The 17495-nt window shown below is 34.8% G+C and overlaps 1 protein-coding gene and 1 pseudogene across 1 annotated transcript; both read right to left on the reverse strand.

The window, feature by feature from the left end:
• Nucleotides 1-6887: 6887 nt before the first annotated feature.
• On the reverse strand, nucleotides 6888-8618 carry LOC18602612 (berberine bridge enzyme-like 18). Its single transcript, XM_007034110.3, has one exon. It carries the CDS (start codon nucleotides 8566-8568, stop codon nucleotides 6979-6981), a length of 1590 nt encoding a protein of 529 aa, XP_007034172.2. The 5' UTR covers nucleotides 8569-8618; the 3' UTR covers nucleotides 6888-6978.
• Nucleotides 8619-10356: 1738 nt separating this feature from the next.
• LOC108661681 (tetrahydroberberine oxidase pseudogene) lies at nucleotides 10357-11970 on the reverse strand (annotated as a pseudogene).
• Between the last annotated feature and the right edge of the window lie 5525 nt (nucleotides 11971-17495).

Consider the following 17495-nt stretch of genomic DNA (forward strand, 5'->3'; position numbering starts at 1 on the left):
CGCCTTTCTGTTTTGTGTATGTAACGGATAAATTTCTGTGTAGAACGTTAAGGATTGTTTGTGTACTACTGCCCTTAGCGTTTGGTATAGGTAGGTAGATCCTAGATCAAATGATGCTATCAATATCTGATTGAGTAGCATGATTCTTTTGTAAATGTACCAGCTTCACTCCCTCACTAACCGTTTATGTCATGAGAGTCTTTTGCATAATAAACTCAAGATTTGAAATGACACATTAGTGTCGAGGTTAATTTTGCTGAAGATGACAATTCATTCCCAAAGCACATTGGCTTCCTTGATGCTCTCTCTTCTCCACATCTCCTCCTTCCCTTAAATTATGTTAGTAATTAGCATATTACTAACAAGATGTTACCAATACGACTTATCAGTCAATAAAATCTTTTATTAAAGTTTCTGAATGTGTATATACCTACATGTCCAATTTGTGCTCCTGAAAGGATTAAGAATGCCAGCAAGAGCTTTAACCTTCCTATAATGAGTGGCTCTCATGGCTTGTGTATCAAATCCAACATTGTGTCTCCACCATTTGTTCTATATTGATTCTCATCATCCTCTTGCCAAAACGCATTTCCAATTGCGTACCTTTCTTCCTACTTAAACAACCAACGATTATGATCAAAATCTCGTCTGCGTAACAAAATGGACTTGTGATATCTACTGACTTCGTTACAGACATCCTTGTACCTAGTTTCTACCACATTCTAAGCCCGTTGCCACCACCCTACCCTTCCCCTATTCGCCTGAAATTATATGCCATGAGTCTGAAGCAAATCGAGATATGGAATCATAAAATTCTGAGCTATTCCTTTTAATCGTGCAACAGAAACAAGATTATAGAAAAAAAATCAAAGTACCATAAAATAAAAAAATTTATTGGCTCACTAACTCTAAATTGACAAAAAAAAAAGCTATATCATAGACACACAATTTTCTTTTACCCAAATTGAATTCCATAGACATTCTTTAAGTCACACTGAAAATCTTACACCAAACTTTAACTAAGTCACTACCCACAACCACTTTGACAGATGTTGGTAATAACAAAGTTTTAGTATAAACCCTTCAAAACATAAATGAGGACGCATATGCTTGAATATTTAGTTTAATGGTGTATATATATATATATATATACCCTGTTAAAATAGTTAAATTCCAATCTCCCTCTCGAATTAAAAAAAAAATTGACAGCATACTAAACATTTTATACTTGTTATAGCATATAACCACTCGCACCAAACTAATTTACAAGTAATACTAAAAATAAACTGAGAAAGAAAAAAACTACCACTGAAATCACCACACATAAGCTCCTATGAAAATCCTTGGTTTATTCCAACAAATTAATATGTGCCTTATTCACGCTCAAGTTTGGAGTCTGAAGAAGGCGCTAACCCTGGTTGGCTATCAAGTATTAGTGGCATAAGATGGAACAATGTAATTGATAGGGTCATTTTGGTGTTATAGGTCACCAGAGATGTCAAAATCATTGTCCTTAGGTAAGATTATAACTTGTCCGCTTTATGTCTGACAGGCAAATTTTATTGCCTAAAGTGGCGAAGGAGCATATGTTTGGACCTTTAATGTTGCCATTGCTGATGTGGTTTTGGTTTGTTGTAACTAGCTAAACCATGTATGCATTGTTTTATCATGCAAAATAAATGTTTTTTTTTATTATTATCATGAGAAAATCAAAATTGGAAATCCCTTTAAAAAAAAAGTAAAAAATGGAAATAATGGAAAAGAAAGTGGACTTGTCTGTTCGATGGCTAGTTGAAAAAATAAAAAATGGAAAAAATTCTGTTGATGAGTTGAATGGTTTGCAATTGGATTTCTAGTTTTAGGGGCTGGTGGAACGATTTTTACTCCCTTGCTTTAAGCTTGGCCTTTTAATTAGGCTCTGAGTAAATTCAGTCCCCCCTTCCCCCCTCTCCCCTCCTCTATATAAATATTCCCTTTCTTCATAAGTAAAAGTAACCAACAAAAAAAAAATAAGATAGGAAATCTCCAGGAGATTGAAACAATATCCATAGTTCGTTAGTGAGAAAAGGATATAGTTATTTTGTCACAAAACAACTCTTGTAAGCTAATTTTTGCTCAAGGTTTTAGCCAATAATGGTTGTTTTTTCTCATTGCTTTGTGGTTGCTTTCTTGTGTGTTCTTCTTGTAGATAGTGTTGTGATTGCTAATTATCCTCAAGTTAATGGAGTTGACAAGGGTTTGCTTCATCGTTCATCTTTGTTTGAGACCAATGGAGGTCGTTTTTTACATGAAAAAAATAGGGATTTAGGTGGTGATTTTGGCGGAGGTGGGGGTGTCACAGGTGATTTTAGTGGAAGAAAAGGTATTGGTAGGGGTGTTGGCAACCTTAATGGTGAAGCAGAATGGAAGCTAAGTGGTGGCCATAGTCAAGGTGGAGGACTATTTGGTGGCATAAATGGTGGCCACAAGCTTGGTGCAATAGCAGGAGGTGGACTTGGTGGTGGCAGTCTTGGGGCTGGTGTTGGTGGAGGGTTGGGTAGTGGGGGAGGCCTAAGTGGTAGTGGTGGACTTGGTGGTGGACAAAGAACTGGAATGGGTGGTGTTGGTGTCGTTGATGGTGGAGCTAAAGGTGGATTAAGTGGTGCTAGCAGCCTTGGTGGTGGAGTAGGAGGGCAGTTAGGTGGTGGCCATGATATAGGCGGAGGACATCATGGTGGTCATGGACATGGCCACAAACTTGATGGAGGTGCAAGAGGTAAATTAGGTGGTGGGCTTAGTGGAGGTGGCGACATTGCTACTGCTAATGGAGCTAGTGCTAGAGGTAGTCTCGGAGGTAACGCTAGAGTAGTAAGAGGGCATGATGCAAGTGGTGGAGGAGGATTAGGAGGTAGTGTAAGCGGTAGTGCCAATGGTGGTGCTAAGGGTGGAGGAGAACTTGGTGTTGCTGATGGAGTTAATGAAGGAGTCAGAGCTAATGGTGGATTTGCCAAAGGAGAAGGAGTAGGTGGTGGAGGTGGTGTCAATGGTGGTGTTAAGGGTGGAGGAGAATTTGGTGTTGCTGATGGAGTCAATAAAGGAATCAGTGTTAATGGTGGATTTGCCAAAGGTGTAGGAGTAGGTGCAGGGCTAGGGGCTAGTGGAGGAGGCTTCGTGGGCAGTGTTAATGGTGGATCTGAGGGTGGAGGCGAAGTTGGTGGAGCCAATAAAGGAATCAATGTTAATGGTGGATTTGCCAAAGGTGTAGGAGTCGGTGATGGGCATTGGGTTGGTGGAGGAGGCTTAGGAGGTAGTGTTAATGGTGGTGTTAATGGTGGAGGAGAAGTTGGTGTTGCTAGTGGAGTCAATAAAGGAATTAGTGTTAATGGTGGATTTGCCAAAGGTGTCGGAATAGGTGGTGGGCTTGGGGGTGGTGGAGGCGGTCAAGGAGGCTTAGGAAGCGGTGTCAATGGTGGTGTTAAGAGTGGAGGAGAATTTGGTGTTGCTAATGGAGTCAATAAAGGAATCAGTGTTAATGGTGGATTTGCCAAAGGTGTAGGAGTAGGTGGAGGGCTAGGGGCTGGTGGAGGAGGCTTCGTGGGCAGTGTTAATGGTGGTTCTAAGGGTGGAGGAGAAGTTGGTGTTGTTGGTGGAGTCAATAAAGGAATCAATGTTAATGGTGGATTTGCCAAAGGTGTAGGAGTCGGTGATGGGCATTGGGTTGGTGGAGGAGGCTTAGGAGGTAGTTTTAATGGTGGTGTTAATGGTGGAGGAGAAGTTGGTGTTGCTAGTGGAGTCAATAAAGGAATTAGTGTTAATGGTGGATTTGCCAAAGGTGTCGGAATAGGTGGTGGGCTTGGGGGTGGTGGAGGCGGTCAAGGAGGCTTAGGAGGCGGTGTCAATGGTGGTGTTAAGAGTGGAGGAGAATTTGGTGTTGCTAGTGGAGTCAATAAAGGAATCAGTGTTAATGGTGGATTTGCCAAAGGTGTAGGAGTAGGTGGTGGGTTTGGGGGTGGTGGAGGAGGCCTAGGAGGCAGTGTCAATGGTGGTGCTTAGGGTGGAGGAGAATTAAGTGTTGCTGGTGGAGTTAATAAAAGAGTCAGATTTAATGGTGTATTTGCCAAAGGTGGATTCGTTGCTGCTGCTGGTGGTCGACACTAATACATATTGCATGCAAACAAAACTCTAGTAGTAAAGTGTAATTGCATATCCTTGAAGATATGTAGAAGTTCTTATAGTTCTTTGTTTGGTTAAATGCTAAATTAGGGATTCTTATATGATATATATATATATATATATTAGGGTATGACTGTAAGACCTGTTAGATTTTCATGCAAGCGTGCATGAGAAGTTTGTAAGCTTGTAATCTATATTATATATCTTCTTGATATCAAGTACAGAGAAGATCAGAATAACTTTTTCTTCACGTATTCCCAACCTGATAGATTATGAAGCAGAGGATCAATTATTTTGAGATTGTATAAAGTTTGAAACCAGCATAATGAAACCCACTGATCACAAAGATTTTAAGGTAAAACCATGTACATAGTATTATAGCTTTCCAAGTAGCTAACAACATTGTAAGTTGTAGCTTGGAAATTGATATTATCTTGGTGTTATGATATAATTCTCTTACTTTTCATTCGTGGCTTACATTTTTATATTTGAGTTATATATGTTTGTTTTGCATGGTACCGAAAGGGGAGGAAGACAAAAGTGTTGTCTTCTTTTTTTAGTTGATTATTTTTCTGAAAAAAAAAACACAAGTTTAAGCAATTTTTTTTTTTTTAAAAAGCTGATAGTTCATTGAACAAAAGAAACGTAACTATAAACCATCAAGGAGGAAGCCCAACCTTCAACCTCCAAACCATCAACAAGTTCAAGCAATTAGACAAGTATATATTCAGGCGGTGTCAATTTATTTAAGCAATGTTTGGTAGGGAGGAAGGAAAATGGAGAGAAAGGAATTAGGTGAGGAAAGGAAAAAGGAGGAGAGATAGGAAAATCATTTTGTTTCCCTGAATTTGATCCGAAGGGTGGAAAATAGAGGAAAAGAAAGAGATCATGTGCAAAATTATGAATAAAATCATTAATTTAAGTTGAACGGATATTTTCCTTCCTCTTTTCCAAGGATTGGATTTGAGAGTAGTGAAAATTACAAATTCACTCATTTTCCTTCCTGCCTTCCTCCAATTTCCTTCTTACCAAACAAATAAAATGATGAAAGAAAGTAATTATTCCTTTCACTCCTTTTTTTTTTTTTTCTTTTTCCCTCCTACCAAACACAGCGTTTTCTCATATTTCCCAAAAACCGTTTCTAACTGCTAAGTTTAGTCCTCGCAGTACAAATGTTTTAACTCTGTTTCCTGTTCAGCCTAATTTTCCCCGATTTTCAATCTTTTTGTCCCAGAAAAACAGAGAGCCATTTCAACAGGTTCAAAGAATGTATCATGTTGAATCATTATGTCCTTGAAAACTAACTGCCAAATTTAGGGAAAAAAATTCAAGCTTTAATAAAGACATCAATAACGACAGCGAGCAACAAGAAAAGGCCAGGTTGCTTTTGGACTTAGGTTCTGGCGAAAATCTTCTTGTTTTCTTGTTGAGGGATTGCCATCTCAGTGTAATTTTCCAGTGTATATTTAGGGTCACTGCATTCTCCATCTAAATCTTTTCATTCTCTAAAATTCTAATTTATACTTTTTTAGATCAAATTACATGAAACAAAAGAAACTGACAAATATGGATACTTCACATTTAAATTGTAGTAATCCAAAGATTTTATTATAACTATAAATACAATATTTACCCTAGGCTAACTTTTCTTTTGGCCTCCTGTTTCCATCATTACTCAACCCACCAACTTCTAACGTCAATTAATTTCAGAATAAAAAAACGAAATCTGCTTCAGGTTTTGAAAGGCTAAGGGAATTTTCTGATCCATTAATGGTGCTGTGTGATGGCTGCTGGTTTTTTGGAGCTGTTTGATGGTGTTCTTTTATGGGTTGGTTTTCCGTGGAGCTTTCGGTGTGTGATTTTGCTTTCTGGGTTCTGTGCTCTGTGGTTGTAGTGGATTGATTGGACCTCTGTGATGGTGATCTTCTTTGGGTCATGTTCGTGTGGTTCTTTTCCTGTGTTATGTACCCTGCGTTTCTTGCATGCCCTTTGGATGCAGTGACTTTTTCTTTGTGATGACTTCTTTTTCTGGTTGTGTGCGCTGCTTGCTGCTTTGGGTTACGGCTGAGTGGTGCTGTTGACTTGGTTTCCAGTTCACAGGGATCTGTGTCCCCCCATCTGTTCCGTGGGATGCAGGGACTCTGCTTCGGGATGGCTTCCTGTGATCATGCTGTTAGGAAGCCGGTAGGCTTTCTTCAAAGCCCTTGTTGGTTGTTTTTGAGAAATAGGGGGTGGTTTGTGCTTTAGGATGAATGATTCATTATGCAGTTTTCATTCTTGTAGTGTTGTGTCCGTCTAGCCTTGTGGACCTGATTCTATGCCTCTTTTTACTGTTTCGAGGAAATGAGGTGATTGTATATACTATGATAGATTTAAGGGGTTTATGACCCCTACCGCCTATAGGTTGTGTGCGATTAACTCTTTTGACAATTGTATAGTTCTCTTTTACCCAAATCAAGTCTGAATGCTATGCAAAGTTTTTTTTAAATGAAAGAGACTTGGAATGGCACTTTGGCCAACAAACAGCATTTAAAAAAAAAACGAAGTCTGCCCTTTTTTTCCAAGAGAAGACCACCTCTCACCCTATTTCTTTCTTTTTAAGGAAAGACCATACCTTCCATGTCACACAATAGTAAGATGTACAAATAATAATAATAATAATAATAAATGTGATTACAAAAGTAAAGGTAATGAGTAAAATGTAAAATTGACAACTAGGCATCCAACTCACAAGATAAAAAATTTTGATCAAGACACTCAAATCAAGATCTTTTTTATTATTTATTCTCGACGCCAAGGGTTACAATAATGACCTCTTTTCTTTTATCAAGATAAAAGAGGAGGAATGCTTTGTTCATGTTTAAAGAAATTTTCAGGATCAATTATTGTTTTAACTTGTACTAATTTATCAAAATTATTCTTAAAATATTTACGGCCCCAAATACGTGCTTGAACATAACTTGTGTTGCCTTTGTTGTTAACTCCGATGTCATTGTCTCTGTAATTAATGTATGCCTGTCGTGGAGATTTAGAGACAAAAGAGTTCATGAAACTGTAAAGTTTTCTGATCCAAGTTATGTACCTTCTAGATTTTATGTTGTCTTCTTGTTGCCAGCCCACAGTGTATACAATTTTGTATAAGTTGCCAGCTCTGTGTGGAAATGGAGTTGCAGACTCTGTAATCTCATCCATTTTTCCCCCATAAGCAATAAAACCTATAACAGCAGATTCTGCATCTTCTTCATAAAGTTTTGACCATATCTCTTCGAGTGCAGTCTCAGGAATAGGTTTTTTCACATAATCAGATTTTGTTTTGAAAGATGGACCATTAAGAGTAGTCTTGTAACTCCTGTCGAGTAAAATATCCAACGATTTATTTTGAATTTGGCCAAAGTAGAGAATAGATTCGATCCAACTCATTTCAGTGCAATCTTCCTTCACTAACCCAAGCTCAGGAAATCTCTCTTGCATCAATGGAATGAGCTCATCAATGCCACCAAGAAAAAAGGAGCTAAAGGAAGCCAGAATTGTTCTTTTGCCATCTTGACTAGAATTTACCCTTCTCATTGTAACAGCAGAGAACATATCATCAGGAAGTTTGTGCGCAACGTATTGCCAACGGTGAACAAGTTTAGTTGCATTTTGTTCCAAGGTCCTGCTAATCCTGAATACCGTCACAGTCGCCGGAACAGAAACCAACTTTACTTTCCATGCGAGGACAATTCCGAAGCTACCCCCTCCACCTCCTCGAATAGCCCAAAACAGATCTTCCCCCATGGATTCTCTGTCAAGAATTCTTCCATTAACATCGATAAATAGAGCATCGATTATATTATCCACGGCAAGACCATATTTTCGAAATAATAAACCATAACCTCCTCCGCTGAAGTACCCACCAATACCCACAGTATGACAAACACCAGCTGGAAAGGCAAGAGTTCTACTTTTTTGGGCAATTCCATAGTAAAATTCACCAAGAATTGCACCAGATTGAATCCATGCAACTTTATTCTTGTCATCAATGTCAACTGATCGAAAGTTGACCAAATCAACGATGATAAATGGAACATGAGAGACATAAGAAAGACCTTCAAAATCATGGCCACCACTTCGAATTCTAATTTGAAACCCATATTTTCTTGAGCAATGAATTGATGCTTGAATATGGGAAGTATGCTTTGGTGTTATAATGATCAAAGGTTTAGGGGTAGTTGGTTCAGAGAACCTAAGATTTTGAATAGAAGACTCCAAAACAGATGAATATGAAGAATTATTTGGCGTGTAGATGACTTTAGAGATGGGAGATGTGTCCTTGGAATGAAAAGAAGAAAGGCAATGAAGAAAATCATTCTCATGCGCATTCGCTGAAATTGCCCATGACAATGAGACGAGAACAAGCAAAAGAAATGGAGACATTGAAAAGTGAGAAGGTTTGTTTTCTGAACTTGATTTTATGCATATCTGTTTATCAGGATTTCCCTTATTTATAGTAGAGAGAGCAATGCTTGCACACGGCTTTGAGGATGTGAACCTCTTGGCTCCAGGGTGCTTTGAAAAGTCTGAAGACTATTAGGCAAAGCATATTAAGGAAGCCCATTAATTTTCCTCGAAAATTTTGGCCGACTTGGACTTTGGATAAGACCATAAGCGAAGCCTCAAAATCTAGATGAGTCATATCCATGAGATTTTGACCGTATCATCTAAATCGAGTGACGCATTTAATATTTAAAAAAGTATATATCTAGCTTTAGCTCGAGCATCTAGATCCAGCAAATTTCAATCTCCAAATTTGAAACGTGTTTTTTATCGGTTAATTGAACCAAAATGGACAATTCTAGCGGACAAGACAAGAGAAAGTGGCCGTAAATATAATAATAAACAAACATTTTGATTTCAAATATTCCAAATATATTTATCGTGTTGTATGAAAATAAGGAAACGTGTTTTTGGGTAAACTCATTTAATAAATGTTGATTGTCGATAATTCTAATTAATGATTTACTGATTCACCTATAAGATTTTATTTGACTTTCAAATAAAATATGACAACTGTTATAGAGTATATAACTTGTTCACCCAAATAAATTAATTTCTTCTTTGTTTTTTTTTTTTTCTTTACTTCACCGCCAAAACAGGAATACTTTTGAGAAACTTGTTGCTCTAAATAATTCATCAGAAAAAGTTAATGCAATAGGTATTGTAAGCAATGATATTATTACCCCATTAGATTCTATCAAATCTTTGAGGACCCAAAAAGAAAAGACGGGTGGGCATCAATGAATCTTTTGTCCCGAGAGGATCCAAAGTTTAGCCAAAACAGGTGGCGGTAAGACATGATTAACCTTGCTAGTTGCTATTACAGCCGTGTGGATATCTTGTTTGAGATTGAATTTTGATTTTGTTTCAATTAGGTTTATATTTGATTGTTCGTATATTTAACAATGACTTAAAAAAACAGTATTATATAGATATATATGTATATAGTGTGTGTGTGTATGTAAGGAAGTATGTTTATGTAGATGTGTTTCTTTACAAAACAATAAAAAGAATAATTTCTCTAGACTATTTATAAAAGGTGTATTTATTTAGAGATAATTGTAATTTATATAATTTTTTTAGTTCAATTATACAATTAATTCTTAAAAAATTAATAAATTAGAAAAATATAAAAATTTAATTTATACAAATTATTGTATAGAGATTGAATTCACATTTTTTTTATAAAGGATAGAAATTAATTGTATAATTTAATCTTTTTTATATATCCAGCTTGTCACATAATTTAGTAGATACTTTATTCACATCTTTGGCGCAGCTTGTTGGTATTTAATCTGAACAAATCCTTTTGGGTTCATTTCAAAAACATAAAATAAGAACTTAAGAGAGTACATATTATATATTTCAAATCTCCCTTAAACACATGATCGGACAAAAATTAAGACTTTTATAAAAAGGTGAGATTTATATGATCAAATTATAAAGAGCATTAAGATCAGTTGCATTATATAACAATAAAAAATCTAAAGATCTCCTTAAATATAAAGAAAAGAATATCCTATTCATTGCACATCACAATATTGAGTAAAAATTTGGCAGATAAATGCTAAAATTTTATTTTAGACAAAACCTATAATTATAAACCAAAACGAATTCATGGTACATAATTTATTAGAATACATATTCAATTTATGATATGATCTTCAGGATTAGGAAAATAAAAGAGGAATACTTTGTTCATGCTTAAAGAAATTTTCTGGATCAATTTTCGTCTTAACATATACCAACGTATCAAAATTATTCTTAAAATATTTACAACCCCAAACTCTAGCTTGTGCATAACTTGTGTTATCTTTATTATTCATTCCGATATCAAAATCTCTATAATTAATATACGCTTCTCGTGGAGATTTCGAAACAAAGGAGCTCGTGTACCTGTAAAGTTTCCTCATCCAACTTATATACCTTTGAGAATTTATATTGTCCTCTTCTTGCCAGCCGACTCTATATACGATTTTGTACAAATTGCCAACTCTATGTGGGAATGGTGTTGCAGTCTCCGGAATTTCGTCCATTTTGCCTCCGTAAGCAATAAAATTTAAACTTGCAAATTGTGCTTCTTCCTCGAGAAGTTGGGACCATATCCCCTCGAATACATATTCAGGAATAGGTTTCTTCACATAATCAGATTTTGATTTGAAGGAAGGACTAAGAAGAGGACTCCTGTAACTCCTGTCAAGTAAAATATCTAAAGTTTCATTTGGAAGTTGGCCGAGATAAAGAATAGATTCAATCCAGCTCATTTCAGTGCAGTCTTCCTTAACAAGTCCAAGCGCAGGGAATCTCTCTTACATTAATGAAATGAGCTCATTTACACCACCAAGAAACAAGGAACTAAAGGAAGCTTGAATAGTCATCTTCCCCTCTTGACTAGAATTCACCCTTGTCACTGAAACGACAGAATATATATTGTATGGAAGCTTGTGTGCAATGGATTGCCAACGATGAAGAAGTTGGGTGGCATTTTGTTCCAAGGTCCTGCTGATTGAGAATACAGTCACAGTGGTTGGAACGGGAACCAACTTTACTTTCCACGCAAGGACAATACCGAAGCTACCCCCTCCACCTCCTCGAATGGCCCAAAATAAATCTTCTCCCATGGATTTTCTGTCCAGAACTCTCCCATTAACATCAATAAGTTGTGCATCAATCATATTATCAGCTGCAAGACCGTATTTTCGAAACAATAAGCCATAACCTCCTCCGCTAAAGTATCCCCCAATCCCCATAGTGTGACAAAGAGCACCTAGAAAGGCAAGACTTTTGCTCTTTTCAGCAATTCTATAATACAATTCTCCAATAATTGCACCTGATTGAACCCATGCCACTTTATTTTCTTCATCAACATCAATTGACCGAAAGTTAACCAAATTAATCAATGATGACATACGGAACTTCATAAACATAAGAAAGACCTTCAAAATCATGACCACCCCATCAAGTTCTAATTTGGAACTCGTATTTTCTTGAACAATAAATTACTGCTTGAATATGAGAAGCATGCAAAGGTGTTACAATAACCAAAGGTTTAGGTGTAGTTGGCGTTGAGAATCTAAGATTATGAATTGTGGACTCCAAAATAGAGGAATATGATGAATTGCTTTGTGTGTAGATAACTTTAGAAATGGAAGATGAGTCTTGAGAACGAAGTGAAGAAAGGCAATGAAGAAAATTCTCATGGGTTTGAGCTGAAGTTGCCCATGACAATGAGAAGAGAACAACAAAAAGTAATGTAAACATTGAGTACTGAAGAGACTTCATTTTAGAAACTGATTTTGTGCTATGAGTTTGCTTATGTTTGAAAATTATGATTTTGTGCTAAGTTTATCAGAGTTCCCCTTATTTAAAGGAATATATCACGGAGGGTACGTAATGCTTTAAGCCGCCAGGTGAATAATATTGAATTCTTCTTTGCGCGGTATAAGTTTGATTCTAAACGCTAGGTGTTGTAGTTAATATATATTATATGTTGCAGTGCGTCATATATTTCACTCCAAAATTTCCTAAGAACATCTCTAATTGCTAACTTCTTTTAAATTCAACTAGTCTCTAGCTTTGTTAGTTCCTCTTGACCGCTGCGGTGTCATCACGTGAATGGGTTTTTATCTTTAACTAATTAGCATTAGTCCTTTCATTCCATCATATTATAAAAATTAATAAAATTATTAATGATTTCCTCTCGAGCTTTCAAAGAAGAAAACTCTTTATTCTCAGCTGTTATAATTGACAATGTATATATAGATGGAAAATAACAAATCTTTGAACATCTTAAATACGTATCTCGATTTTTCAGTCCTTGTATGCTTGACTGTTGAGATCATTAATCATAATACTTGGGTTTGCTAAAACAAAAGTGGGATGGTGAAAGGGGCAAGCAAAACAGCGTACGGAAATTAACATGAAGTTTGATCAGACTCACATGCAGTAGTACTAGGACATGAGTATGATACTTAAGGGATTCAGAACCTTCTTTTTACTACAGAGATAAGGTCTCATCTCATCAATATTTATATATTTTTAAAACTTATAATGACAACATAATAGGATTAATATCATTTTCTTTCCCCTCCATCCATTTTGTGTGTTCATTTTGAAGTGTGGAATGTCTTCAGCAATTCCAGGTGAAGAATTAAAATCTGTCGATGATGAGAAGTGTAGGTTGAATAATCTTGGATCTGTTGCGGACGCCAAAGTGTGAAATTAGGTAGGCTTGCCAGAGCTCTCCCTCATTTTTCAAAGACCGACTGTATTGACCAACAGTGCTGCCGCCCTGAGAAACCAACTTATTCCACGAAAACAGTTTGGCCTACATTATATATAGTTGCAAATATCACATGTCTAAAAACTGTTTTCAGATTAACACCCAAAAGGGAAACAAAGAAAACCATTATTTTAGTTGGAAAAAACATACTAAAGCATTGCAATTTGATAGTACAATATATGTGATCGTTTCTTCTTTGTTTTCTCTAGATATGGTGGTATAATAAATCCATGAAAGATATTTTAATTGCATCACGATTTCTTTTGCTTCGTTACCATAAATTTGTCGGACTAAGAATTTGATCAAAAATCGTGAATGAAGTTCAGATAATTGCGGCTATAGCTTGGGAATGACATATTAGTTGCATGACTAATAAAATCCACCTTTCAAAAAAAAAAATTGCTAAATGCAGGTACCGTTGGCTGTAGGAGCCACTTGTAGGCGGCTGCCCAAGGCACCCACATCCCCTGTTTCTCCTCTCCCTTTTTTTTATATAATTTTATAATTTTTTTTACTTTAAAATTTTAACAAAATAAAATAAAAATTCAAAGAAAAGAAAATTGAATTGGATCCAAAACCCAATTTGAAAACCAGAGTTAATCTAACTTGGGCCCAAATAAGAGACAAAACAGGCCTTAAATAACTCGCTTAAAAGAATGAAATTATTTAGGTAGAAAAAAATAAAATAATTAAAACAAATGCAATAAAAAGAAAGAGAAGTGATAAAATGCCATGTCTACAATTACCTTTCTTTACATATTTATTAGCTGATGTTATAAGAGTTGTTTGGCCTAACATGATATAATAAATTATTTTATTTTTAATATATATATGTGGCTGTGTGTGTGTATATATATATAAAGAATTGTACAATGACCTAGGCAAGCATTTTGGCCGATAAAGTGAACTAAGAAGGAACATTCTTCATTTTTCAGCAACTGAATCCGCGCCTTTATTGGTTTCACCAACGCAATCTACATGATGTCCCTTGTGAGTATTGATTTCAAGCTCTTCCTGGCTTCCTTGGGGATCGTTCTGCTGGTCATTTTCTACTTTGAAATCTCCTCCTGTCGCCATTGAATTTAATCCTACTTTAGTTGAATTTAGTAATACTTTTAGCTATGTTGTTTAACCGTGTTCCGACTTCCTCATAGAATCGTCCATTCCATCCCCTGTAACAGCTTTAAATTCAGAAGCCTGCATTTAGCTAAAGTAATTCCTTTCATTTTCATTGCCAGGCGCTCCTCTATAACTCTTTCATTGCTCGGCGTCCAGGTATTTTATCACCTTTTGCAATATTCTCTACTCCATGATCAGCAGCTCCAGTCATGTTCATTCATTCTATAGCCACAAGAACCGAACTTGAATTCACATCTGGTCTTTCATCTGCCTTATAAAGTTGGTTTCTTTTTTTTATGTAATTGCCTGCATCTTACACTCAGTTGTCGATTCAAAAAGGGATTCTTGACTTCTGCTAAAGCAAGAAAAATATTAAAATTTAAAACTTTCCGTATATTTGGAAAAATCCTTCCTAGCATAAACATTGTAGAGGAATTGCAATCAGAAGGAGAAACGCCGATCACAAAAATAAAAGACCCATCAACAAAACCAGTATAGCAGGTACAATGAACTCATTCAGTATTGATCCAACTGGATCTACCATAACTACATTACATTATCATATATACAAAATTTCAGTTAATAGTCCAAATGGGAATGTTGTAACGGATAATGGGCAGCTTACAAATCCTTGAATAGATTGAGGCCACAACTGATATTTATTAAAAAGTATATCCAGTTTTAGATCATGTTAAATTTCTTGCTTTGATTAATCTCCATTAGGAGCAATCCTAAACTGGTTTTTATCGGATGGTATGGGTGTTTCGGAGTTTAAAAATTTCATTTGATAGTGTGAGTACGTAGATCCTCCTTTGTCTGGTATGGCACAGTGGTTCAAAGAAAAATAGGGTTGACAGATTTTTTGTTTTTTTTGCTGAATGACGGCCTTTTTTTTTTCTAGAATTTGTGTTAAAGAAGCTTAAGAAGATCTGTTTTTTTTTTTTGTTCAAGTTTTTGATTGTTGGTTATCTTTTAAGGAGTTTGGGAAGTAGATAAAGCAGATGCATTGGATAAGAATGATTACTCTAAAGATTGGGAGTGGATTGATTAGAATTGCTTTCTGCCTAGTGTTAAATATTTGATAAGGTTATATATATATATATGGAAAAGGAAATTCAAATTTTACTTTTTTTGAAAGAGAGATTATGCACCAATTAATGAACTAAATATTCGGATGTTTTGGAAAGGTTATTATTGTTTTGATGTATTTTGATTTTGTCTTAGTGTTTTTCTGTTTATTGGACAAGGTCTCTTACTCTTAAGAGTAAATTTTGCTGTTCTTTCTTTTTTTAGAAAAAAAAATAAAATCTATAATTGACTTAGTGTAAGAAAATTTGCGTAACTGCTAGATTTTCAACCAAACAAACAAATTTAATTGATGATTACTAAAATCCAATTAAATGTTCATTGAAACAGTCAAGGCTATGTTGCTCTTCCTAAAAACAAGAGCAAAGGTTCAAATTTCTATCGAACCTTTTCAAGGACAATTTTTAAGCTCTCAATGATAAAGTGTTTTTAAAATTTTTTTTTAATTTCAACTGTTTTTAATCAAGAGAAAAGATTTTTGGATAAAATTACCCTCAATCTTTATATTCAAATGCACCTGTTGAAAAAAATGTTTTACATGCCATTTTTTTTATGATTATAAGACAGTTAATATATTTTTTCTTCAAATCCATTTTATCCCAATCATTTCATCGCAATAGTAACATTGACGTTGAATAATTTTTCAATATATCTTTCTTTCTATGTCAAATTTATTTTTAATTTTAAACTTAATTTTTATAGTGTTTAAGTCCAAGAGTTTAGAGTTACATGCCATGTTAAAAAAACACTAGTGAAATACAAAAATAGAGATCAAGTTATTAAAAAATATTATTATTACAAGTCATGTTAAAAAAATATTGTTACAATTGAAAAAAATAAAGTTTCTACAGGCTTTAATTCCAAGAGTATATGTTGTAGTGAAATACAAAGGAGCAAGTCACACGTCATGTTTAAAAATGTTATTGTTACATGTTATGTTCAAAAAAACTTTGTTTTATGCTATTTTAAAAATAATGTTGTTACATGTATAAAAGCATGTTGTTACATGCCATGTTATATTCGTCTAACAACTCTGGACAATGTTCTAATTTACTAAGTCACTTATAAGTTCAACTATCAACTTTTGGATTTTGTGAATGTAAACCCATTGTTAATTTTTCAAAAAAAATTTACAAAAAAAAAGAATTTTGAAAACTTTCTAGAAAAAGAAGAAGATGAACAGAGTAAGAGATTAACAACTTTGGAGGAAAAAACTTTCTCTCACATTTATTCAAATTTTTTTAGATATATATAACTACAAAATATCAAAAACTGCTAATTTGTAGATGTATTTATAATAGTTAAAAATAATAGAAAAGAAAAACAAAAGGACATTACAAGCCTAAGCAGATATCACACACTTCAACAGAAAATGTTACACACTAAAACTTCAACAGCAAATGTTACACGTTAAGGCTAAAACTTCAATACCAAATGTTACATGTCAAGGCCAAAGTTTCAACACTAGATATTACATGTTAAAGCTTAATGTTATATGCCAAAATATAAATCACTTTGTTACACATCAAGGCATGCTCTACAAAACTTGAATAACTAAAAACTCAATATCAATAAACCCAAGAACATGTTGTTGCTCACCATGTCATGCTTCTTGGTTTGTAGATCAATGATGGCGAGATGACGAGAGATACATAGAGAGAGGGTTTTGTGAATCTAAACCAATAAACTTAATAACATGTTGTTACCTACCATCTCATATTCTTTGGTATGTAAATCGACAACAATATGACGAGATGACAAAAAATAGTCAGAGAAAGAAGGTGATAATGGTAAAATTAGAGAGCTAAATAGTGAAAGAAAAAATAGAGAGTGCAACAGATGAATGGTGGGAGATAAAAATTGAAAACATTTAATTTGTCTAAAATAGTTTTAAGAATATTTTTATTAAGTTATGATAAAAGTTTGATAAAAACAATTAACTTTATATTAAAGATTATTTTTTAAATGAACTTATCAGATCAACTTTTTGTCACAATTTGCTCACCCTTTCATTTGTACCAATAAAGAAAAAGACAAGACAATGATTCTTTTTTTTTTTTTTGTTAAATAATACAATGAATCATATGCAAAGAAAAAAAGAAGACGCAAAAAACAAACAAAAACAGAGAAAGTTAATGAGACAGTTGAGATTACCAGGAATTTTGCCTAGGGATGTTACTAGCCATATATTCGTAATGGATTAATGTAAAAGGAAACTGAAGTAGCGCTTTGCACTTAAAAAAGAAATCTGACAAAAGGAGGATAAAAAAGCGATTGCACGAGTAAATAAAGAAAGAGATGAGATATACGGGATTTGAAT

This window comes from Theobroma cacao, chromosome 4 (genome assembly GCF_053813885.1).
Source record: "Theobroma cacao isolate CCN51 chromosome 4, ASM5381388v1, whole genome shotgun sequence".
NCBI lineage: Eukaryota > Viridiplantae > Streptophyta > Magnoliopsida > Malvales > Malvaceae > Theobroma > Theobroma cacao.

Bases quoted from the DNA above. Each gene is read 5' to 3' on its own strand.
- LOC18602612 (XM_007034110.3), bottom strand. From the start codon at position 8,568: ATGTCTCCATTTCTTTTGCTTGTTCTCGTCTCATTGTCATGGGCAATT.